This window comes from Pseudophryne corroboree, chromosome 10 (assembly GCF_028390025.1).
Source record: "Pseudophryne corroboree isolate aPseCor3 chromosome 10, aPseCor3.hap2, whole genome shotgun sequence".
NCBI lineage: Eukaryota > Metazoa > Chordata > Amphibia > Anura > Myobatrachidae > Pseudophryne > Pseudophryne corroboree.
Genome location: NC_086453.1, coordinates 111,575,981 through 111,601,814, shown reverse-complemented (window position 1 = coordinate 111,601,814; position 25,834 = coordinate 111,575,981). Strand labels below are relative to the sequence as shown.

At 42.8% G+C, this 25,834-nt stretch overlaps 1 protein-coding gene across 2 annotated transcripts in view; it reads right to left on the bottom strand.

Moving 5' to 3' along the window:
* CA11 (carbonic anhydrase 11) overlaps nucleotides 1-25,834 on the bottom strand; it is a 500,072-nt gene that overhangs the window by 277,912 nt on the left and 196,326 nt on the right. For both annotated transcript variants that reach the window (XM_063942739.1, XM_063942738.1), the window contains exon 2: nucleotides 12,150-12,224. In XM_063942739.1, the coding sequence (XP_063798809.1) occupies nucleotides 12,150-12,224 (75 nt within the window). The remainder of the gene's footprint in view (nucleotides 1-12,149; nucleotides 12,225-25,834) is intronic.

Genomic DNA, 25,834 nt, shown 5'->3' with positions numbered 1-25,834 from the left:
ACGTCTACACAGTTGTAATGTTACATAAAGTATTTACTTGCGTCTGCAAAATAACGCTCCCCCTCACCAGTGCCTGCACCTCTGACATGTTTTGGTACCCCCTTGCCCCCCCATTCTGATGCCTCTGCTTCCGCATAACCTCATCTCGAGCCCACTATCCTAACCACCTGCCTTATACATTGGTCATCTATGCCTCTCTTACTTCCTGCCACCAGGCCGCCTTTTGCTTGCTCTCACCTCATGTCACCTGTCTGTCTCCCCCCACCCTTGTGAGCTCCTTGGAGCAGGGCCTTCTTCCCTCCTGTTCTCACAGTCCTCTTCTCTCACACTTCAATTACAGCTCTCTCCTATGCAGCAAACATCTATACCAGCATCTCCTCTCGCTCATTACTGTTCATCTCTTCCAATGGCTGCCTGCCCCTAGTAGTTTGTTGACTACTCCTTTTCTTCCTTACATCTCAGCTGTAGTGTGTACTGAGAATTGTGGTGCTAAGCAGTGTCAGGCCCAGGGAACACAGGAAACTTGAAGGTGGGAGCTGAAGCACTCAGCAGAGCTGAGACTAGGGGACACAGATCTAGTTGCAATGCAAATAGGCTGTTCTGAGAATGGATAGGCTGCAATGATCATGTGAAGCAATGCAGGAACCGGATAGGTGCAGAATCGATCACATGATGAGAGTCATTATGGTTTTGCCCATGCTGCACTAGGCCTAGTCACACTGTCAAACTGGAAAAAGAGGCAATGCAGGGAATGGCATGAACAGGATGTATCAGGAGACATGGCGGGATGCAGTTAAAATGCCGGCTGTCTGGATCCCGGCATTCAGAATACTGATGCTGGAATCCCGACAGCCGACATTATACCGGCGACCGGAATCCCAACACTCGCCTGGAATTCCCACTTAGTTGGTGAGTCCACAACACCAACTGAGTGGGAAGAGAACCTGTGGCAAGTGAAGCTTGCCACCAGGCACGAAGCATGGCGTTTGCAGCGAGCCCGTGTCCACTGTCGCTATACTGACAGATGGCATCCCGTCTGCAGGTATATCATACCGGATCTGACATGACACGTGTAGAGAACCATAGAGGATGCCAGGATGCAATATGAAGCAGATGAGCTGATCCAGAGAAGCAGATTGTGACAGACACTGCTTCGCTGTTATTCATGTAGAATTACATATTATTATGGTATTGATTTCAAGTAAATAGATTTGCTACATTCTCATGTACATTACATTAGTTCTGGACAGAAAATGGCTGTTTGCTGACATGTCATCTTTCTACTCTACCGCTAGTCTCCGAGACGCCTGTAAGTCACTTACAGGGCTTACTAGTCAACATTCAGACCATGTTTTTCAGCCTCTTAATCTATACAGTCAATATATTTGGGATATAATAAACACAATGCAAAACCTTAATAACATGACTATACCTAGGTGAATGCCTCTCATTATGACAAGACGGCTTCTATCATAGAATTCTACAACCCTTGGCTCCCTCAGCGTTCTGCAAACTTGGCTATGGAAATATTAGGTTCAGGCAAGAGAATGAGAGGCACTTTAGGATTGGGTTTGAGGTTTGGCGAAGGCAGAAGATAGTTTATGGTACTTTTAGAAGATGGGGATTCAGTGAGGCTCTATGGATTGTAGACTAAATTATAGGGAAGTAGAGCCATTGCTCATCGAGCAGATCTCTTGAGTGGAGATAAATTGTGTCAAAGTCGAAAAATATTGCAATACACACATCACGTACAAACTACACACAGATGGCCTCCGTGCGTGTACTTGTTCTGCTGTGCATGCGCATATTCGCAATTTGCGTATGGTTGCTCCCGCGGTCCTGCGCATTAGCGCGTGGTATGTGTATTTACGGTAGAGTTTGTGAATGCACGAAAAAGTCATCAAAACACATTACATATTTAATCCAAATAGTGCACAATGTACACATAGTCTCCCTGCACCACACCAGCAAGTTACAACGGTTTAAATGGTATCAGAACAAAGGGATTCACCTTTACAGGATAGGAGGGGACAGAACAAGGTTATAAGGTGGTGTTTGGTATCCAGCTGTAGGGTATTTTAAGGGCAATATTCCGGTGTTGGTTTGCAGAAGAAAACACGCTCCTGCAAATAGTTATGCGCAGGAGTAGAATATAAATATAAACTGTATTCACTGTACATTTGGTATGCGATGGGAACGCAGAGGAGACCACCCACAAGTGCATCTGGAACAGACATCGCCCACCTATTCAAACCAACCTATGACCTCTCCTGTACTGTAAATGACCATCCCTGTGTCCAATGGACAAAGAGATTACAGTATCCATTGTGTTAAGTTTTGGAAGATTGTATAAAAGAGCCAGCTGCATGCCTGGTCACACACAGACTCTAAAGGTCATCTACCCTGATGACCGAGGACCAGACTGGGAAGCGCAGTCGAAATTGAACAAGTATGTACCATTGACTGTAGCCATTATTCTATTGTATTGTATTGTTTATATTGTTACCCCTGCAAGTAAAGAACCGTTGGTGGGTTAGACCCCAACCTAGTTTTGATTTACAATTGGTGTCGTGTTCCATTTCCCTGCTAAGGTTTAAAGTGTATTTACAGCCACTCGGGCTGCTGCATTGTGCTAACAGCATATAGGCCTGTGTACGCAAACTGTGTAGTCCCTACGCCCTTTCGGCGTACATACGCAGAGTGCGTACACTGTGCAACCTTTGTGTACGTAAGGGTTGGGAATACCATAAAGGTGTAAGGTTAAATACTGCGGCTGCAGCGGCTCAATATTAAAGTGTATCAAGTGTGTTTAAGGTATATGCTTTTTAGTCCTGTAAGTAAACCAGCGTTTACAATTGGGGCATCGTCCGGTTTTCACATGCTCACAGCCTAACAGGTCATAGCAGACTTAAACTATCAGCAAAGGGCGCAAAGGTAACCTTTCCCTGGTCGATGGATACGCTGAAAACCCTATTTGTGTGCTGTTAGATTGCGTCTGCTCTGTCAGGTCTGCAGAGGTGCTGATAGAACCCGTAAAACAGGAAAAAAGCTATTTAAAAATCTGTGAATTTTTTTTGGCGCCAAAAAGCGTACGCAAAGGGCACCGATACTTTGCATACCCTCTCACGTTGTTGCAAAACAAAGTTTAAATAAGTCATATTGTGTTTGATTCAGATTGGATTGTTTATCTGTTAAGTAGATTTAACAGTACATTTAAAAGTTGCTGCATAGCCTTGATATAGGTTTTTTTATTTTAAAACTCAGGCCTAAAATAACTTCTGGTGCTTGTATGATTTGTGATTTCTTTGTGACAAAGGAAGCCGCATGGTCTGTCCTCCATTTTGTGCTAATCACATGGCCTGTCCACCATCTTGTGTAAACCTCATGGATGTGGAAGAGGGAGGAGCAGTGGCCATTTTAGGAAGGTCATTTCCTAAATAGCTGATTTTCAGTCTGCTCAGAGCAATCAGTTTCCTTCGTCACATCAAGCACCATTTATGAGTTACCAATGCATTTATTTAACTCATGCCATAGTCAATTACAAATAGTTTCAATTGAGCCTAGGGAGAGTAAATGGTGAGATAAATGCTTGTAATTTGTTTTATTGCGTACGCACATTGGTACACGTGGTACATCGTACAAAAACGTGGACGTGGCGCAAGGCCACACAAGTTCATAGAGGTACGCATGGTTGTGTGCGCATAATAAAACCACACGATAGTTTGTTCAGTTAAAAGGTGGGACAGTAGCCATGCTACAATAGCACATAACTACCCGGTTTCTAAAGCAGATTAGTATAAAACTTTTGTTTAAACTTCTATTGCCTCTGGGGGTAAAGCTGCCAATCAGAATGAGTGAAAAATTTCTGTACAGAAAAACAAAGCGTATTTGAGTGAGTGAAAGCGGAGTGAGTTGAGCTGAACTCAGGAACTGAAGTTATCTAAGTGGCTGGAGTGGTAACACTGGGTTAGTAGAGGCCCGGTGGCATAGGGTTTGCTACCTTGCGTGATTAGAACTATGTGGTCTATGTGATCTGAAGTGGTCTAAGTGTCCCATACAACTAAGTGATCTGGAGTGGTCTAGGTCAGGTGGTCTACAGCAATCCTTGGGCATATAGATAACTAGTATCTATAGGCTGTGCGATTGCATCGCATGTCCGTTTGTTATACACAGCACAACGTGATACCATTGTGTCATATGCACTGTGGAAAAGCATACGCAGACGTGATTGTATAGACAAAGGGGTTTTTCTTTGATAACATCGGGAAATCTCCCTGGTGGGCTTCTACTGGAAAGGGTGAAGGACAGTTATCTAATTTCTCTGTTTTTCACCCTACAAACAATTCCAGTTGAAAGATACCGAAAAGGAATTTTTCGCTGCCTCTCTCAGGAAAATATTCCAACAGAACCTCCACCGAAAGAAATTACGGTGCTGTAAAGTCTGATAGGAGCCCTAAGTTGGGTACATCGCCTTCGCTATCGACAGTGTATGGTAGTACCGGCCAACGTGGGCGAGAGTGGGTGGAAGCACTCAGAGATACTTCCACCGTCTACTTACATTGAGTATTTTGGTGTTTGTGGGAATTTTTTTTAGTTATTAAAAAGACCCACAAATATGGGAGCCAGTTGCTCAAGTGAGAGACGTTTGTGCAGGGTTCAGGCTGAACAAGAAAGACCAAAAGGGTCAGCAAGGTTTATCATGTGTGAAAAATATGGTTCACACACGGAAGTTCTATGCAATGAGTGGGTACGTATGACTGACAAAGATAGGGTACCATTCCCTAGGATGGGCAGCTTTGAGCCAGAGGTATTACAGAATGTAGGCAGTAAAATATGTCTGCTTAAATCCAGAAAACAAAGGATTAGACATAACGATTGTTTCAAATTATGGCAACAAGAGGGGGAAATGCAAAGGGAACAAACTCGCAAAGCAGGTTCCAAACCTAGCAGGAATGAGGACACAAATACACCATTATTGACAAAGGTCGAGAGGGAAGAGATGGCTACAGTCAATGGTATATCTATGAATGACAGTATAATGCAAGAGAAATGTATTAACCCTAATTTTTGCAAGATGTATCCTGTTTTGAAGTCTTTTCAAGGTTATAGGTCACAGGAAGATGAAGGATTCAGCCAAATCGCAGCTTTCATTCAGGCAGTCGCCTTGCAGGAAACTCAGGTGGGGCCTGTCCATCCAGTTAGAGCAGTAACAGTATTCCCCACAGAAAGAACTGGTGAGGTCACAGCTACCGGTAAGTGTGAGACGGGTCATTGCACAGAGACAACAACACCTTACAGTAAACAGATTAAGAACGGAATGGTAGGATTACATCCTGTCTTGGAAATAGTAACTCCTAATGGGGGAACATATAGTCAATGAGTAATCCTCACCAGGAATAATGCAATGTATTGCCCGTGGTCCAGAGCTGAGCTGCGGTCAATCATTTCAGAATTCCCCGATCCCTGGAAGCATTTAGCCAGATGTCAGAAGTTTATCAGAGATCTGGGTAATGCTCATGAGCCAGCTACCAAAGATTGGCGGATAGTTTTGAAAGCGTGCCTACCCCCTAATATTGACACCCAAAAATGTATCACTGATTGTAGATTAGAGTCGGATAGTCCTATGACTGATGAACACAATCAGGAGAACGTGGAGCGAATTAATAGGCAACTAGAGTTGTATTTCCCCACTACTGTTAAGTGGAGAAGAATTTTCTCCATAAAACAGAGAGAAAATGAAATGGCGTCTGAATATTTCCATAGGGTCCTGCAAATAATGGATACATACATTGGGATATCAGATACAGGGAATGATGTGAATTACAGGGAGGTGACTGTCTCTGTGCTAATGGACGGACTCAATAAGACAGTAAGGGACAGGGTACAAACATCTTTGACTCATTGGAAGCTGGCTACAGTAGCTTGTCTTAGAGAGTGCGCAACGGAGCACCACAAGAATATTGCTAGGCGCAGAAAACAACAGGAGGAGAAGCTGATGACAATAAGTCTACAGGCTCTTGCAGCAAAGCCTCATCAGCCTAAACCCCAAAACCCTGGTAATAAGAAAAGACCGATAATATGTTACATTTGTAGAATTAAAGGGCATTTTGCCAGAGACTGTAAGAGTAGTAGAACACATAGTCAATATAGACCCGTAGACAGAGAAAGCAAGCCACATTATTAAACACATAGACGGGATCAAGGGACATATAGTAAGGAATCACGAGCCATATAGAAAACACAGATTCGGGTAATGGGAAGAACAGAATAAATGCAACTTTACCTCTTTTGACAAAACTTGCTGGGGTTAAGATGAGGCCTCTAAACTTTTGCTTCTCTCTCTAGCAGAAATGGCCCCTGATTAACTTAACAGGAGTTTTGTTAGAGATGGTATACATATAGAGTGCTCCCGCCCAGGAAGCACAAAGTATGTTGGATACCCACGAAGACTAATGTTGCATTTCACGGTTCTAGATTCATGTCCATCACAGGTAGAGGAAATTATCTCACAGATACCGGGTTCCCTATGAATTTAGGATGGACAGGACACTGGATTGATGGTTGGGATAGTCCCAGTAGAGATACGACACACATATAAAAAATTTTAAGGGGAGCAGACCTAGTAGAAAAGTCATTCCCCATAGTGCCCAATCCAGTTGTCAAATTTTATAAAATCCTCTTTGCCTCTACAAACTTATCTGTTACTTACCGCTATGTGATTTTTCTTCAAAGTTTCCTCCTCATCTGTTACGTTCACCGATAGGAGGGTACAATACATGGACCCGATTACAGGTCAAATGCCATATGCCTACTCGGTCCTTCAGAGTTCTGCCCAAATCCAGTATATCTCACCAGCACGATGACACCAGTATTACTGCAATGTGCCTGGTCATGCACAAAGGGTGGAGAATGAGAATACTGGTGAAGGGAGACTGTATAGACACCGATATGCATGATGGTGTGACAGCCTGTGGTGAATGCCAAACCTGACATTTCCAAACCTGACATTTTCTTTTTTATTTACTATTTTTCCCCTCTCTTCTCTCATCCAGAGACGGTTTACTTCACACAACTGATAACACACAATAGAAAATTAAAATGCTAAATTTGTGTTCCCTATAGGAAAAGGCAGTCTGGAGGGCAAAGGGGTATGGCCAGGAGTCCTCAGGACTGTGGACAGGTGGACACGGTAAGCCAGTAGCCCCCAGAGCATATCTTCCAAGTCTAGCTGAGGTGGCACACAGTCTGACTCATCTAGACAAAGAGGGTATGTGCAGGCTGATGAGAGCCTACTGGTGTGCGCCAGGATTCTTTTCTCATGCAGGTAAGAGAGACATGTTTTACTTGCTTGAGGAAGAATATTGGTAAGACAATACCAACAGAGCCATCCCATATCCCTCCGACAGACGGGCCTTTTCAGGTAATACAAATCGACTTCATACAGTTACCACCCTGTAGGAATTTGAAATACTGTATGTGTTAGTTTGTATTGATGTATTTTCCAATTGGGTAGAAGCGTTCCCTGCTGCCACAAATACTGCTACGTTCACTGCAAAGAAAAGTGTGCAGGAATTTGTGTGTAGATATGGTATCCCTAAAATGATTGAAAGTGACAGGGGTACCCATTTTACAGGTGAAGTCTTTCAGGTCATGTGCAAACTGATAAGAACAAATTAAGGGCTGAAACTGGATTGTTGTGGCCAGAAGCTTTGCCACTGGTGTACAGCATCAGAACCAATCCCAGGTCTCCACTTAACTTATCACCCTTTGAAATTCTTTTTGGTCGACAACCTCATGTGATGATAGACCCCCAGGATGATTTGAAATGTAATAATGAAGTGACTGTGAAATATTTGGTTGGGATGAGCCAGCAGATGAGAAATCAACAAAGAAATCTAAAGCTGGTGATTCCTGACCTACCGAACAGTAATTGTCATGACATTGAGCCTGGGGATTATGTGATGATTCGAAATTTCTTACACTCAGGTTGCCTCATAGACAGGTGGGAAGGACCATATCAAGTCTTGTTAACCAGCACAACAGCATTGAAGGTCGCCGAAAGAGAGACTTGGGTCAACTCGTTCCACTGCAAGAAGGTTGCTGACCCGGAGAGAACTCGTGACAAAGTAGTTTGGTAACTGTGCGTTCAAAGTGAACTGTGTGCTCAAAGAGCAAGGCAAAGAGACACTAGAGTGTTTGCTCCAGGAAAGTTGAGAGGCAGGACTGTAGAAAGGCACCTGAGAATGGAGAGCAACAAGATCTAGAACGGTTGTCGCACCATTTTCTTTTTTCACCTCCCCCTGCATTATCCTTTCTTTTCTCCTTCTTATTTTCCTTCTTTCCCCTAACGAAATGGATCTATCATAAAAGACTGCGTTTCGGGTTCTGTTAGTAATTCTGTTTTTGATCAGGACAATTTGTTTTGGTGAGGGTCCCAGAGAGGTCGAGCGGGGATTTGGAATGGGTTCTGATGGCGAGTACGAATTTGTAGGATCTCAGGAGCAGCACATCACTCGAGTAAAGGCTGGTATCAGTAAGTGCTCTGGTAGTCATGGAGCTCGGAGGCAATGTGAAGGGTTATTGTCTGATGAATATTGTATTTGTAGGAATTGTGAGAATATAGTAGAGGATGGGTGCATCCAGAGATTTCAGTCCAACCTTAATATCGACATGGACCGCCATCCGTTGAGTGATTACCACTCACTAGTGGGTAAGGTTTTAAACCAGACAGAATGCTGGGTGTGCTCACAGGTACCTCAAGGTCAGAGTAAGTTAGGATTAGTACCATACCCTTTAGCAATAGATGAGGTACTCGAATTACGGAGTGGGAGACCGGTGGACAAGAAATTCAATATCTCTAGGCACCCTAGTTTGAATCTCCACCAGTATCATGTAGATAGGTCCTTATTGTGTTTTAATATTTCCAATTACCGAAAACCGGAAAATTGGGAAGTGACGTGGAATAACCAGACAATGACCTTTTCACACAGAGCTGATAGGATACAGATAGACTCTGAACTTGTACGCCAAATAGCCAACAGTGGGAGGTATTTTTGGTATAGTTATCCCCATGGAAGCAAGACCATGTGGGTTGGAAAAGTATCGTCAGGGTATTGTGCCCATATCATCCAGCCCTGAGCAGATGGGAGAACTAGGGATTGGTTTCTTTACTTGGAAAATTTGTAATATGGTGATGTTATATTTTGTCCCCTATGATCTCCCAGATGATGCCTATTTCATATGTGGGAGGAAAGCGTACAAGTGGCTTGCCCCGAGCTCAGAGGGATTGTGTTATATTGGGAGAGTACTACCGGAGGTCATGACCATAACCCATGATAAAATGAAAGACCGTCACCGCAGTGCTCAGGCTCCTTATACTCATACTCACTATGAACACATTATCAAGAGACACCTCATAGATAGGGCAGAGCACGCAGGGCAGAGGTGGATTTGATCCACGAATCCACCGGGATTTAGTACCTTCTCGCATTAGACATCACCCATAATGCCAGAGGAACTATAAATTATAGGTATATCCATGCGCTAGCGAACTTGATAGATAATATCACTGAGATGTATGATGACACCTTCAGGTATACGGGAAGGGAGTTACAAGTCTACAAAAAGGAACTGATTCAGCACAGGATGGTCCTTAATTATGTCACAGCTGTGACAGGTGGGTACTGTGTTACTCTGGCAACTCAATATGGTGTGAAGTGCTGTACGTATATTACAAACAGCACTGATGATCCCACGGAGATCATCGATCAGAAGATGGACGAGATCTTGCAGTTGAAGTGGGAGTTCAGGAGGAAGCACAACCTTACCTTAGCGACTGTGAGTAATGAACTGACCGGCTGGGTCTCATGGTTGAACCCATGCAAATGGTTCTCAGGTTTAGGAGAGTGGGCTCAGAATGTCATTATGAGTGTGGGGAAGTTTCTCCTTTGTATCCTGGGAGTCATCATAATTATTGGTTTGATATTTAGGTATGCTCAAATTCTCAAGCACGGCACAAATTTGATGAGTCTAAGGAGCGAGGGCGCTGTTATAGCAGCAGATTTAATCTATGATCCATCCATAGAGACAGTGTTATGATATGGATTGCAAATGAATTTCATGGCCTGTTTCTTTCACCCGTTTTTCTTTGTCTCCCCCTCTGCCCAGATACATCCAACCGGAAAAGACGTCAGTCCTACCCAAAATGTTTAAGTGGATGTATTTGTATATATGTGTCTTATCTTCATCTCTTCAACCTCCAGTTAATGGCACACATAGTCGACAGGTGATATCCACATATACTAGCACTCACATATGTTCCCCCTCCATATATCATCAACTAAATGTGCACCCCATTTGATGGAACAGGAAGCCAAAAAGAGCTTGTTAGTGTGTGTTGGCCCATTTACAGACCCTAGTACGGGATGAGACGGATTTAATGTATACTTCGCAATACCTCGAAGCTTATTTAGAACATATACGGCACGATGATACATGCCCCTCAGACATGGATTCATACATACATGCTTTTTTACTATCCCTCTAGGTCATACATTTACCACCTACAACTCTCCCCCGACCATCCAAGCTTCTGTATATATATTGTATAGATATTTTTCTGATTATTGATTAGGTAGTGGCAGTTATTGGTGACTGCCAAAGGGTGGACTGTCAAAGTAAAAAAATATTGCAATGCACACATCACGTACAAACTACACACAGATGGCCTCCATGCATGTACTTGTTCTGCTGTGCGTGCGTATATTCGCAATTTGCGTAAGTCACTCCCGCAGTCCTGCGCATTAGCGCGTGGTATGTGTATTTACGGTAGAGTTTGTGAATGCACGAAAAAGTCATCAAAACACATTACATATTTAATCCAAATAGTGCACAATGTACACATAGTCTCCCTGCACCACACCAGCAAGTTAATACAGTTTAAATGGTATCAGAACAAAGGGATTCACCTTTACAGGATAGGAGGGGACAGAACAAGGTTATAAGGTGGTGTTTGGTATCCAGCCGTAGGGTATTTTAAGGGCAATATTCCAGTGTTGGTTTGCAGAAGATCGCATGCTCCTGCGAATAGTTATGCGCAGGAGTAGAATATAAATATAAACTGTATTCACTGTACATTTGGTATGCGGCAGGAACCCAGAGGAGACCACCCACAAGTGCATCTGCAACAGACATAGCCCACCTATTCAAACCAACCTATGACCTCTCCTGTACTGTAAATGACCATCCCTGTGTCCAATGGACAAAGAGATTACAGTATCCATTGTGTTAAGTTTTGGAAGATTGTATAAAAGAGCCAGCTGCATGCCTGGTCACACACAGACTCTAAAGGTCATCTACCTAGATGACTGAGGACCAGACTGGGAAGCGCAGGCGAAACCAAACAAGTATGTACCATTGATTGTAGCCATTATTCTATTGTATTGTATTGTTTATATTGTTACCCCCTGCAAGTAAAGAACCGTTGGTGGGTTAGACCCCAACCTAGTTTTGATTTACAATTGGTGTCATGTTCCATTTCTCTGCTAAGGTTTAAAGTGTATTTACAGCCACTCGGGCTGCTGCATTGTGCTAACAGCGTATAGGCCTGTGTACGCAAACTGTGTAGTCCCTACGCCCTTTCGGCGTACATACGCAGAGTGCGTACACTGTGCGATCTTTGTGTACGTAAGGGTTGGGAATAACATAAAGGTGTAAGGTTAATTACTGCGGCCGCAGCGGCTCAATATTAAAGTGTATCAAGTGTGTTTAAGGTATATTCTTTTTAGTCCTGTAAGTAAACCAGCGTTTACAATTGCAGGAAAGCAATTTTCCAACTACGAGGATCTTTTAAACAAAAGAAAATGTAACAATCTGCAACAGTTGTTTTTACACCTAGGCAATTGAAATGTCAGGTCTGAGGTATTAAGGGCAAGACAAAGCTCTTTTGTTATCTTTTGTGGTTCATTGACTAATTTTATGTACCGTAGGATAACAGCAGCCTATAAGCACAACATTTTTTAATGCATCATTCAAACCATTGATAAGTAAATCATTTTCGGGTGGCATGCTTTATACAGTATGATGAAACATTTATTTTAATAACATATTCAACTGAAAAATAATAAATACTATATCATTATCAAAAATACCTGGCACAAAACTCCCCTGGACGGCCTCTTTATATGCCCACCACTCTTCATAAGTCTTGGCTGGGCTGAACTGTGCTGAGGGTACATAAAGACAGAATTAGAACAGTGATATTATGTGGATGATATAATAAGGCAGCATCGATTATTGTGGGCAAATGCTGGGATACGGTCATTAGGACGACAGCACTTAGGTCGACCACTATTTGTCGACATGGTCAATAGGTCGATATGGTCAATAGCGAGGCATGCGAGGGGATGCGGTGCAATAATTGCGGTTCCCCGTCACTTTACATAGAAAATGGCACCAAAAACAGTCAAAAATCTCATGTCGACCTTTTTCCATGTCGACCTAGTACATGTCGACCTACTGCATGTCGACCAATAGTGGTCGATCTAATGACTGTCGCCCTAAGTGTGGTCGACCTAATGACCCATACCCCAAATGCTGATATAATATTTCACAGAACAGTTTGGGAAATATTCTCTCTCTACATAGGATTGATAGCAGAGATATTAGCCCATTAGACATATCTATAATGCCTCACCATTCTTATTTTCATTTAAAAAAAAAAAAAATCATAATTGAACAATTAACCATACCGAGACATAATTGTATACATTCTAAAAACAACAAATGTTTTCATTTATTTTTTCCTATAGCATTATGCTTTTTTAATAGCAGTGGTGCTTCCCTGTACAATGGGGGTAATTCCAAATTGATCGCAGCAGGGATTTTGTTAGCAGTTGGGCAAAACCATGTGCACTGCAGGGGAGGCAGATATAACATGTGCAGAGAGAGTTAGATTTGGGTGAGTTATTTTATTTCTGTGCAGGGTAAATACTGACTGCTTTATTTTTACACTGCAAATTAGATTGCAGATTGAACACACCACACCCAAATCTAACTCTCTCTGCACATGTTAAATCTGCCTCCCCTGCAGTGCACATGGTTTTGCCCAACTGCTAACAAAATTCCTGCTGCGATCAACTTGGAATTACCCCCATTATGCCATAAACAGTACACTGATGCAAGCATGACCAAAGACTCTCTAAGCTTTTATGTAAAACCTATTTCTCATTACTTTACCTATTATTCCAATTTGTATTTTGCATTTTATTTCACAGATTAGAAATACGTTATACCAACATACTATTCTTGCTAAGGTGAGTTTGTCTAAGATCAGTACACCTTATTCTATTCAGTTTTCATCTCCTGCATGCTTTGGGTTTTCACAGTTTCGAACTGAACGGGCCGAACAGGTATAGAACGAGGAACACCGAAAGGTGGGATGGGGTGGGAGTGGGTCTGATATAAATTATCCAGAATAGGCCCTCTCTGGGGTCTCTACTTGCTGAGAGGAACCACCCATGATGATGCAACCATGCGTACCATACTTTACTTTAGACTAATAGCACTTGACAAGCCGTAGTCATGCACTCTCCCGGTCCCCAGCAAAGGAACAATTGTAAATCTCAGTGGCCCTGGACAGAACTGTAGATGTATACTGTTTTGCTTTACTGTGGATGGCGTAAGTTGCAACACTGCCATCCACTTGCGATTCAGGAAGTTCCGCCATGTTTCAGCATTACTACAGCTAGTAAAGTCAAACTTCTGCAGCTCTTCAGAATCCTGAGGCGATTTGCACACAGACCACTTAACAACAAATCACAACTCAGAATGCTGAGTGCAGGGTCATTAAGACATCTGCAGAAACTGGGTGCTTCCAAATCTTTAGGCCTGTTCACTCCAACCCCCCCCCCCCCCCCTTCCCAATCCCCTGGGTGGTTGATGAGGTATCAACCATTGAGAATATAAGATGAAGAGCAAAACACTCACTAATTATGAGGACAATCGTTATTTATTTATAAAGGACACAAAATAGACAATGAATATTTTATAGAAGAAAATAAATATGAATATATAAGGGTGGACAAACTAATGTATGCTAAATGTAAAAAAAACCAAAAACATTATTTTAAGTTGTCAATTCTATATAATAATTATGGGTGCAAAAATGATTTATTTATGACTAGGCAACATTTATTTTCTCATGGATCTAATATGGTACCTACAGTACATCATGAAATAATAATTATTGCTCCAGTCAGAGATAATTAGTAAATATATTCCCTCAGTTAAACAGAGGTAGCACAGGATGTCTTAACCGCATAGTCGTTATGTGACACTGCTGTCCAAGTGATAATGGAAGATTGTGGTGTTAAGTACACCTCAAAAAGAAACTAGGGGCATACATCCAACTTCTGTCATCAATACTATAGGTTTGTCAAGGTGTTATAAACCTAAACTACAAAACAAAAACATACAGTATATATATATATATATATATATATATATATATATATATTAGTGATGAGAGGGTTCGGTTCCTCGGAAACCGAACCCCCCCGAATTTCACCCATTTTACACGAGTCCAAGGCATACTCGGATTCTCCCGTATGGCTCGGTTAACCCGAGCGCGCCCGAATGTAATCATCCCGCTGTCGGATTCTCGCGAGATTCGGATTCTATATAAGCAGCCGCGCGTCGCCGCCATTTTCACTCGTGCATTGGAAATGTTAGGGAGAGGACGAGGCTGGCATCCTCTCCGTTTATTAATGTTGATGCAAATATTTGTGCTTATTACTTAATTGTGGGGACTGGGGAGCAGCTGTATTATATAGGAAGAGTACAGTGCAGAGTTTTGCGGACAGTGACCACCAGTATACGTTGTCTGCCTGAAAAACGCTCCATATCTGTGCTCAGTGTGCTGCATATATCTGTGCTCACACTGCTTAATTGTCGGGACTGGGGAGCAGCTGTATTATATAGGTGGAGTACAGTGCAGAGTTTTGCTGACAGTGACCACCAGTATACGTTCAAACAAGGTAAAAAAAGGGGATCAGTTTCTCTGGGTGCACTCTTTTCCCAGGACCAATAAAGATTTTTGATATCAGATTTGTGTCTTTATACTTTTATTATATATATATATGTATATATTAATACTTGATTTGTAATACCTACCAATACCCATATGGAATAACTCAACTTTATTAATGTCCCATATGAAGTATTATGACCCTAAATTGGGCCGTAAAAGTGAAATATAAAAACAATAAAGAATAGTAGACGTGAATCAGAAAAATGGACAAATAAAGAAAAAGAGAAAATGTATTTGTCCTGGTGTCAAATAATAAAGAAGATTAAAATCAAAGCCGTGTGCCGCCTGTCATTGATTTATGTTCTATATATACATAGTATTCCACTGTTGTATTCCTAAGAAAAAAAAAAGTTAGTATATATATATATATATATATATATCTCAGTACATGTATTCTTTATTTTTGTAATAATACTCCCTAATTGGTAATAGGATTCTTCCTATATCTGTATCAACCTTATTGTGTTATTGTGGGGTTGGGGGCGTGGCCTAATCGCGCCCGTGCGGCCACGCCCCCTTATGCAAATTCCGAATTTTTATTTTTATTTTTATTTTTTTATGGAATTTTGGCCCCTCAGCTAGGGCTAAATCCAGAGGAGGTGGTCGCTCCCCCCTACACACCCGCACAGGTAGAAGAAAGCAGGGAGACTGCTGCCTCCCTGTAACACCACAGACCTGCCAACACGCAGCAGCGTGTGCTGACTGTAGCACAATGCTGCCGTTGTTGCTGGCAGGATGGGGGGGGGGGGAGCTTCTGAGCAGGGACAGAGCTACTCCAGCCGGGGGCCCCCCTAAAACTGTGGGGCCAACGGTACGTACCCCCTGCCCCCCCCCCCCTTAATCCGGCTCTGCTGCTGGAACCCCCCCTTAATCCGTACCCCCTGATGCCCCCTCTCCCTCTGTCTCCACTATTCACCGCTGCTCTGCTAAGCAGAACAGCGAGTACAGGAGCTTTCCAACTGCCCCCCCACCGCGGGACACTGCGACCCGCGGGTGGGACAGCGGGACGGACCCCAAAAAATGGTACTGTCCCGCGAAAATCGGGACATTTGGGAGGTATGGGTGTGTGAGGGGTATGTCATACAGACAGAAGGGCACCGGCTCACTGTGTGCTTGACCCCCCACATCGGCATACTCAGCAGGGTCTAACTGGCGCGGAGGAGCGTCACTTTCTGGCACACTCCACGCTTCTTAGCTGCAGTTTTGTGGGGCACTTGCCGCTGTGCTGGTTCCGTGCTGCCTCTGTTATCTCCAGCCCCGGCAACCCCACCGCTAGCTGCAGCGCTGCCACCCGCAGTGAGGTGCGCCCAGCTCATTCACACACTTTAGCTGGCGGGTAGCGCTGCAGAAATCCGAGCTGCTTGCAGGCTCCGACCCACTCCTCCCTCCAGCCGCAGCGTCTCCTGGGAGCTAACCAGTCACTCCCAGTCTCCCCTTACCACAGTGCCCGGCAGCCGCGAGGTCCGCGCCACGTGCATGCTATGACCCCCTCCTCCCTCCAGCCGCAGCATCTCCTGGGGGCTAACCAGTCATTTCCAGTCTCCCCTTACCACAGTGCCCGGCAGCTGCGCGAGGTCTGCGGTGTGTGACTGAGGAGGGGGGGAGGGATGCGGAAGGGATGAGGAAGCAGGACTCCAGCCTGAGAGAGTCAGCCATGCCAGGTCTCCACCAGCAGCAGATCCCAACAGGTTGGAGTGGAACAGCAGCAGCCAGCAGCAGTGACTCCGGTAAGACACATCTGTCTGTCACCACTGTTTTGTCCCTAATACCAATCTCTCCCGTGCCCTGTGTTCTGTCATGTCCCTGTCACCCATGGCCTTGCCCTGCCACCCTTATCCTGGCCCTTTCACCCTTATCCTGGCCCTTTCACCCTTACCCTGGCCCTGTCACCCTTATGCTGGCCCTGTTACCCCTATCCTGGCCCTGTCACCCCTGTGCTTGCCCTGTCAACCCTATACTGGCCCCGTCACCCCTGTCCCTGTCCTGCCGCCCCTACCCTGGCCCTGTCACCCCTATCCTGTCCCTGTCATTTCTGTTCTGGCCCGTCGCCCCTGTCCTGGCCCCGTCACCCCTGTCCTGGCACCGTCACCCCTGTCCTGGCACCGTCACCCCTGTTCTGACCCTGTCACCCCTGTCCTGGCCCCGTCAACCCTGTTCTGACCCTGTCACCCCTGTCCTTGCCCTGTTACTGCATACCCTCCAACTACCTTTTTGGCAGGTACAGTACCCGCAGCACCTCCAGACCTCTCCCCAATGCACCACACCTCCGCACCTTCCCCTCCACCACATGCGGCACTCCACCCCTCCCCCACATGCTGTGCCTCCAGACCCCCTACACCACCTGCGGCTCCCACTCCTCCGCCCCTTCACCACCCAGAGCACCTCCAGGCCCCCTCCACCATTCACCCCCCTTATATGTCTCCCCCCACACCTGCCCCCCTCCACCCGCAGCATCTGCAGACACCCTCCTCCATCCGCGGTCCCCCCCTCATCCACCCCTCCCCCACCAATGGCACCCCCGCACCTGCCCCTCCACCACCTGCAGCACCTCCGGACCTCCTTCCCCATCCGCCACACCACCCGTACCTGCCCCTACCCTACCCATGGTGCCTGCGGTCCCCTACCCCACCCCTGGCACTCCCGTCCCTTCCCATCCCACAGCACCTCCGGAACCCTTCACCCATCCACAACATCCCCACACCTGCCCCTCTCCCACCCGTGGCACCCCTGCCCCTCCCCCACCTGCAGTGCCTCCGGACCCCTCCCCATCTGCATCCCCCACTCCTCTGCCCCTCCCCCACCCGCAGCACCTCCCGAACCTTCCCCATCCGGGCCCCACCCCCACTTCTGCCCCCCCTCCACCCGCAGCATCTACAGACACCATCCGCAGTCCCCCCCCCCCGCTACATTCTGTACATCGTGCCCTGCAGGTGCTGTTCACGCCGTCGCAAGGGGCTGCGCCTCCTTCACCATCGCACGCCCTTTCATTGTGCAATATTTAACCACTAACAAAGGAATGCAGGTAATTCTCCATATAATACAAATATTAAATGCACAAGAAAATAAGGGATCCCTTCTGCGCTCATCCAACAACAATAAACAGTAATGCAATAAATGATAGGTTCCCAATGGATAAGTCTATGACTAAATTATAGTCTCTTTTAGTTCTTATACAAAGCGGAAGTGCTGGATGTAGGGAGACTCAATGCATACCGTACTCACAAGGAGTCGTGGTATGTCCCGCATGTAGAGGTGTCTTAAGTCGCTTGGTTCTTCTTTACCTTCTCCGAGGTGGAAAGTTCTTATCCTCGTAGTTGGATGACCTTAAATGCAGAGATCTGACCCATCTTCTCATTCGTTTACTACCCTGCATGCACAGAAGCCCCTTCTTGCAGAGTATAGAATAAGGCTCTAAAAGACAGTAGTGTTAAAATGGCCCCGATAGATTAGGGAAGTGGTATCTTTGCTTCAGCCTTATGAGTCATACATGAAACTGAGTGTTTGTGAGCAAGAAGGGGCTCTACATGCGGGACATACCACGACTCCTTGTGAGTACGGTATGCATTGAGTCTCCCTACATCCAGCACTTCCGCTTTGTATAAGAACTAAAAGAGACTATAATTTAGTCATAGACTTATCCATTGGGAACCTATCATTTATTGCATTACTGTTTATTGTTGTTGGATGAGCGCAGAAGGGATCCCTTATTTTCTTGTGCATTGTGTTCCAGGGTGATTGAGTGATCATCTGTTGGTATCCCTACTGCAGCTCTCTGAGGCGCAGCAGTCCTCTACCTCCCCTTTTTTAGATTAATACAAATATTAAACCCCAGAAAGGCATGCAAGGGTTAAGGGGGCGTAGCCCCTTGCGACGGTGTGAAGAGCGCCCGTAGGGCGCGATGAAGCACCTAGTTCTAAATAATTAAGGGTATCTTGCACAATCACAACAATAAGGTGGGTAGGTGATACATTGGAATATAGTGTTAACTAATAACATTCATAATTCCTAGCGGCGCACGGCTAGTCCCTATGCGCATTTCACTCTATGTTAGAGCTTTGTCAGGGCTCTAGTGACCGGCGCCCGCCTCATGATGGAATTATATAGGGAGTGGGAGCCAGTAAGAATCTACTACATTGTTCATAGCCAATCCGTTGTGCGTTCTGGGGATTTTCAAATCCCCCGTCCGTTGCCGCATACCTCAGCGGCTCCGTCCTGCGGCGATGTCAATTAACTTCTCAGCGTGTGCACACAGGTGCACTTAATAATCCTGTAATTCACACGGTTTCTATGTGCATGTAGGGGGGCCTGTGTTCTGGGTATATAATAATCATGTCCATATAATAATATATATGTTGCAAACGTCACCACAATAATACTTTTGAATGAGGCAACATGTAGTGTATTTGACATTTATACTCAAGAGGGGAATAGTTAATAATATAATGATATATGTACCCATGAAATAAAGTTGAACATTATAGATGAATTCAGGGTCCTTGGTTCGCATTATATCAGTTATAGGGCTGTATATCCATATACACAAAGAGCTTATATAATTTCTTGTTATACTAGAACATATATACAGTTGTATCATTGCTGCAGACAGATGTCCCTACAATTCAGAGTATTCCAATTAATTGCCTGTTTATTTTGAATGTGTCCATTTGATCTTATACATAAATTATGAGTATATTCATAAAAAATGAGTTCAAAGTATTCGAACAAGGAAATATTAGTTCCATCCTTTTTGTCTATTTTGTGTATCCCTCCAAAACTGTCATTGTGATCATACTGCAATAAATGTATTGAAATTTTTTCATGTAAAATATATTGCTATAATTTACATATAATATTACCAATAATAAAGTGTGAATATATGTGTGAAATTTACGTGATAAGTAGACTTATAAAATATAGTGATGTGTAAAACCGTGAAAATTATTAGGATCCCATTACCAAAAAAGAGGGAAAAATAAAACCATATATACATAAAAAATCAATGTGAAAGCGTCAAATGAAGAAAAACCAGCATTATATACCTTTAAAGTGAATAAATAAATTGTTTATTTGTGAATAATTACAAATAAAACAGTGCTGTGTATATTGGTACATTATAAAAGTGTATTTTTGTTCAACACTTTATACTAATTAAGAAATATATAATGTGTAAATCCAAAAAATGATTCCAATCCATATTAATCTCAAGAATTATTGGGATATTGGGAATATATACCAATATTATCAGGTAGTATCTACAACAAATTGTCCATGTATTAGTAATATGGAAACCAGCCCTGTTCTATTTATGAGGTCCGAGGCTTGTGAGAATCGCCTAAAGAGATATTACTAAAATCATGTGTATATATTTAACTGTACATATTCTTATCCACATACTCCTGAGTATATATTCTAGAGACATTTTTCATGAATGAGTACGCGTCTAATTCCGTCTCGTATTTGCATCCCCTATTGTATGCTAAACAGTTAAATTTTAACTTTTTATAGAAAAGATGAGTATTGTATTTCCTCATTTAATCCATGTGGTGTTAGAATGTCCATGAGGAAAATATGTCTGGATTCCCTTTTCAGAAGCTCCTTTGTAATATTGCCTCCTCTTAAACCCAGCTCAACCTTTTCAAGGCCAAAAATTTTCATTTGTTTGGGATCACTTCCATGTTTCCTCATAAAATGTCGCGCTACACTGGTGAGTTGCTTCATATTGGAGTGATCTCTTCTAGCACGATTGATATTACCCACATGCTCCAATATGCGTTGTTTGAACTGTCTCTTGGTCATTCCTATAAACCTGAGTCCACAGGGGCAAGTCAAACAGTAAATGACCCCCTGGGTTGAACAATTAATATAACCCGGAATTTTAACCCTGGTATTATATTTGTTCTTATACTCTTTAGTTGTTTGTATATATGCACACGCTTTACATTTACCACATGTATAGCATCCTTGAACCGTCGGTTCTCGTTTCTTACAAAATGACTACGAACAAGTTTGTTCCGTAAATTGGGTGATTTCCTCCAACTGGTAAGTATCCTATCCCCCATTTCCTTCCGTAGGTCCTCATCAGTCATAAGTACATGATGGTGTTTTTGTAAGGCTTTGTTTACGTCCCTCCATTCCTTACAATACGTGCTAATAAATCTTGTTTCAATATCTTTTTTCTCTTTCTTTTTTGGGGTGAGTAGATTAATTCTGGGGACAGTTTTGGTATGATTATATGCTTCCTGTAATTCCTTCTTGCTGTATCCCCTCTTTCTCAACCGGGTTTGTAATTCATCAGCCCTCTGCTTATACGTTGTCTCATCTGAGCAGTTCCGTCTCATTCTAATATATTCCCCTTTGGGAATCCCCCTAAGGGTAGCTGGAAGATGTGAACTGCTATGGTGCAGTATGCTGTTTGTGGCTGTTTTTTTGCGGAAAACATCCATTTTAAGTTTATCTTCTGTTCTTGTTATGATCAAATCTAGGAAGGTTATGCTCTCTTTGCTGATGTCATAAGTCAATCTGAGATTCAAATCATTCTTATTAAGAACTGATATAAAAATTTCTCAAGATCCTCTTTCTCCCCTTCCCAGATGATCAGAATATCGTCGATAAATCTGTACCAGCTGACAACATGTTCAGTATACTCCGCATTGTTCTCATTAAAAACCCACTCCTTCTCCCACCAACCCAGATAGATGTTAGCATAGGTTGGGGCACAAGTACTTCCCATTGCGGTCCCCCACAATTGTAGGAAGTACTTGTCGTCGAAGAGAAAAAAGTTTTTGGTCAAAACAAATCTCAGTAACTGTAATAAAAAATCATCAAAATCCTGGTATATGCCCATATTGAGGAAGTATTCCACAGCTCTTATACCAACCTCATGGCTGATACTTGTGTAGAGTGCTTTCACGTCACACGTACATAGCCAGGTGTTCGGCTGTAGTGTGACATGTTCTAATTTGTTCAGCACATCCATGGAGTCTCGTACATATGAAGGTAATTCCAGGACAAAACGTCTTAAATTTTGATCTATAAAGATACTCGCCCTTTTAGTCAGACTACCAATGCCTGAAATTATTGGCCTTCCAGGTGGATGTTCCCTGTTCTTGTGCACCTTTGGGAGCATATAGTACGTTGGTGTCCTGGAGTCATTGACTTCCAGGAATTCCGCTTCCATCTTGGTGATGACCCCATCCTGTAACGCATTATTAATCAGAGTTGTGTACTCTTTCAAAAGGTTAGCAGTAGGGTTAAAGATTAGTCTTTTGTAGGTGGTGGTATCTGACAGTTGCTTGTATGCTTCCTTCAAATAGAGTTCCTTACTCCATAGGACGACGTTACACCCTTTGTCAGATGGTTTTACTATAACGTCATCCCATGAGTTAATATCTCTCAGGGCTTCTTGTTCATCTTTGTTGAGGTTATTAGCCTGGCCCATTCTCTTGTTCTCAAAGATTACATCCAATTCTTTACTCATAAGTTCAAAAAACACATGGACAGGTGGACAGATGTACGGGTTGGGACAAAAAGTGGATTTTTTCTTTAGAATGGGTCTGGATACGTTTTGTGAGTTCATTCCCATTCTATGCTCTTCCGCTAATTCCTCTAAAGTGAGTAACGCCTCCATCTCTGCCTCATTTAGGGAAAATGTATCGAATTCTCCATTCTCACCCATACTAGCATTTTCCATTTTTTTCAAACTATGACATTTTTTAAGAAGCAATTTTCTGGTGAATAGAAACAAATCCTTTTGAATTTCGAATCTGTCAACATTTTTTGTTGGCGAAAAGCTAAGACCCTTAGAGAGTAGCTGTATATGTTTGGATTCTAGAACTCTAGTGGTCAGATTAATCACTTGTAATTCATCCTGGTCTAGGTCCTCCTGTAGGGGCGTCTGGTTCTCTGAGGATACCTGTCCCAGTCTCTTGCTTCTTTCTTTTTTCGAGTGCTTTTGCCCTCCCCGTCTGATCTTCTTCCATCTTCCGTTCCTCGATCCCCTGTCCTTAATTTGGGGCCAAGATCTAAAAAACGGGCTCTCTGCCACCCCTAAACTTCTCTGCCTCCTTCTCCCTCAGAGGATTCTAATTCCGACGAGCTATAGTTGATGGAATTTTCTTGGACTCTCCTCTGTGATCTTACGTTCCAACTATACACCTTGTTATTGGCATAGTCACTTATGTCCCTAGCAAAATTAGTTCGTTTGCACTCCATCAGCCCTTTCTCAAATCGATCTAAATCTGTTCTATATTTTTCATATGCTTTTTGAAACTCCTCCTCTTTCTCATGTATTTTAAGTTTTTCGCTGATTTTGTCAATCTCAATTGAACAATTGTCCAAGATGCGAGTATCATGTTTGACAAGAATATTCATGAGATTCTTGGAGCATCCTACAAGAGTGGTCTCCCATTCCTTTTTGAGATCATCCTCTAACTCGAAGGAGGGAAACAGCTTCGGTCTGAGGCCCCTAGGGGTCATGTCATATTTGATGTAATTTATGAATGTAGTTTTGCTCCAATGAGCCTTGGCTTGTTTATATAGCATATTTTTTAGTTCTATTAAGTCATCCATCCAACCTGTAGATTTGTTCATACTGTAACCTTCACTGAGAAATTAACTTTGCTCACCATTCCATCTCTCCCTCCTACTCCCTAGATCTTTACTGAGGCTAAAGCTACTCATGTTGTACCAGATGGGTAGGTGTATATGTATTAGCTATGCTGTTGCCGTTCAGATACAGAGATACATTTTAGTAGAGTTCTGTGCTGGGATAGAAGAGGGTTTTCACTAGAGGCTACCCTGTACATTAAATTCAAAAGAAACAAAGAAATCCCGCACCAGATTGATTTTAATAATAGATGGTGGTCACAGGGAAATAGTCTCACAGTAACTATAAATATTACAGATACATGATTACAGACTGGTGCTACCCACTAATCCTAAAGTACATACAAACAAGGTAAAAAAAGGGGATCAGTTTCTCTGGGTGCACTCTTTTCCCAGGACCAATAAAGATTTTTAATATCAGATTTGTGTCTTTATACTTTTATTATATATATATGTATATATTAATACTTGATTTGTAATACCTACCAATACCCATATGGAATAACTCAACTTTATTAATGTCCCATATGAAGTATTATGACCCTAAATTGGGCCGTAAAAGTTAAATATAAAAACAATAAAAATAGTAGACGTGAATCAGAAAAATGGACAAATAAAGAAAAAGAGAACATTTATTTGTCCTGGTGTCAAATAATAAAGAAGATTAAAATCAAAGCTGTGTGCCGCCTGTCATTGATTAATATAATATATATACATAGTATTCCACTGTTGTATTCCTAAGAAGAAAAAAGTTAGGATATATATATATATATATATATATATATATCTATCTATCTGTACATGTATTCTTTATTTTTGTAATAATACTCCCTTATTGGTAATAGGATTCTTCCTATATCTGTATCAACCTTATTGTGTTATTGTAAACAATAATTGCTCTAGATTGTCTATGAGCCTTTTATTGTTAGATAGGGACTAGCTTACCCAACATAGATATTAATTCTGTGCTTTCATCCTGCTAGACATCATGGTTACTTTTAAATGTTGCACCTGGTGCCAGAGTGTTATCTCGATACAAATGTTGCTAAATCTAGGCAAGATCTCTTGCTATGTTGTAACCATATTGTGTTATCAATAGAGACCTGCAGTATCTCTTTCCAAATGGAGTGTAATTATAGGTGATTTCTTATTGTAGGCAGGAGACACATTTGGGATATTACTTACATCAAAATATTCATACATATATGCACAGTATATGCATGTGAGATTTATTAATTATATTATATAGCCTTTTGAGCTAATAGCATTACACATTATTCATATACACACCATTTAAAGAGGGATCAATTCATAATCTCCTACTTCAGTTATTGTGTGTTCGTGTGCTATATAGCCCCAATGGAAGGTGATCCATCTGTATTTAGCTAATGTTCTGTATTGACAGTAATCGTACTTGCTATTTTTGTAGTGTAATACACAAATATCTAATGTCCTATAGCTATATATACAGTGGATAAATTCCTATTCTCTTTTATCAGATGCCACAGGCATATATGGAGAATCAAGGCTATCTATGTTATATACTTTATTGTGGGGATTGGGGACCAGCAGTATTATATAGGAGGAGTACAGTGCAGAGTTTTGCTGACAGTGACCACCAGTATACGTTGTCTGCCTGAAAAACACTCCATATCTGTGCTCAGTGTGCTGCATATATCTGTGCTCACACTGCTTTATTGTGGGGACTGGGGACCACCAGTTTATTATATAGGAGGAGTACAGTTCAGAGTTTTGCTGACAGTGACCACCAGTATACGTTGTCTGCCTGAAAAACACTCCATATCTGTGCTCAGTGTGCTGCATATATCTGTGCTCACACTGCTTTATTGTGGGGACTGGGGACCAGCAGTATTTTATAGGAGGAGTACAGTGCAGAGTTTTGCTGACAGTGACCACCAGTATATATAGCAGTACGGTACGGAAGGCCACTGCTCTACCTACCTCTGTGTCATCAAGTATACTATCCATCTAGATTCTATACCTGTGGTGCATTTTAGTTTTGCAGTTTGCTGACAGTGACCACCAGTATATATAGCAGTACGGTATGGAAGGCCACTGCTCTACCTACCTCTGTGTCGTCAAGTATACTATCCATCTAGATTCTATACCTGTGGTGCATTT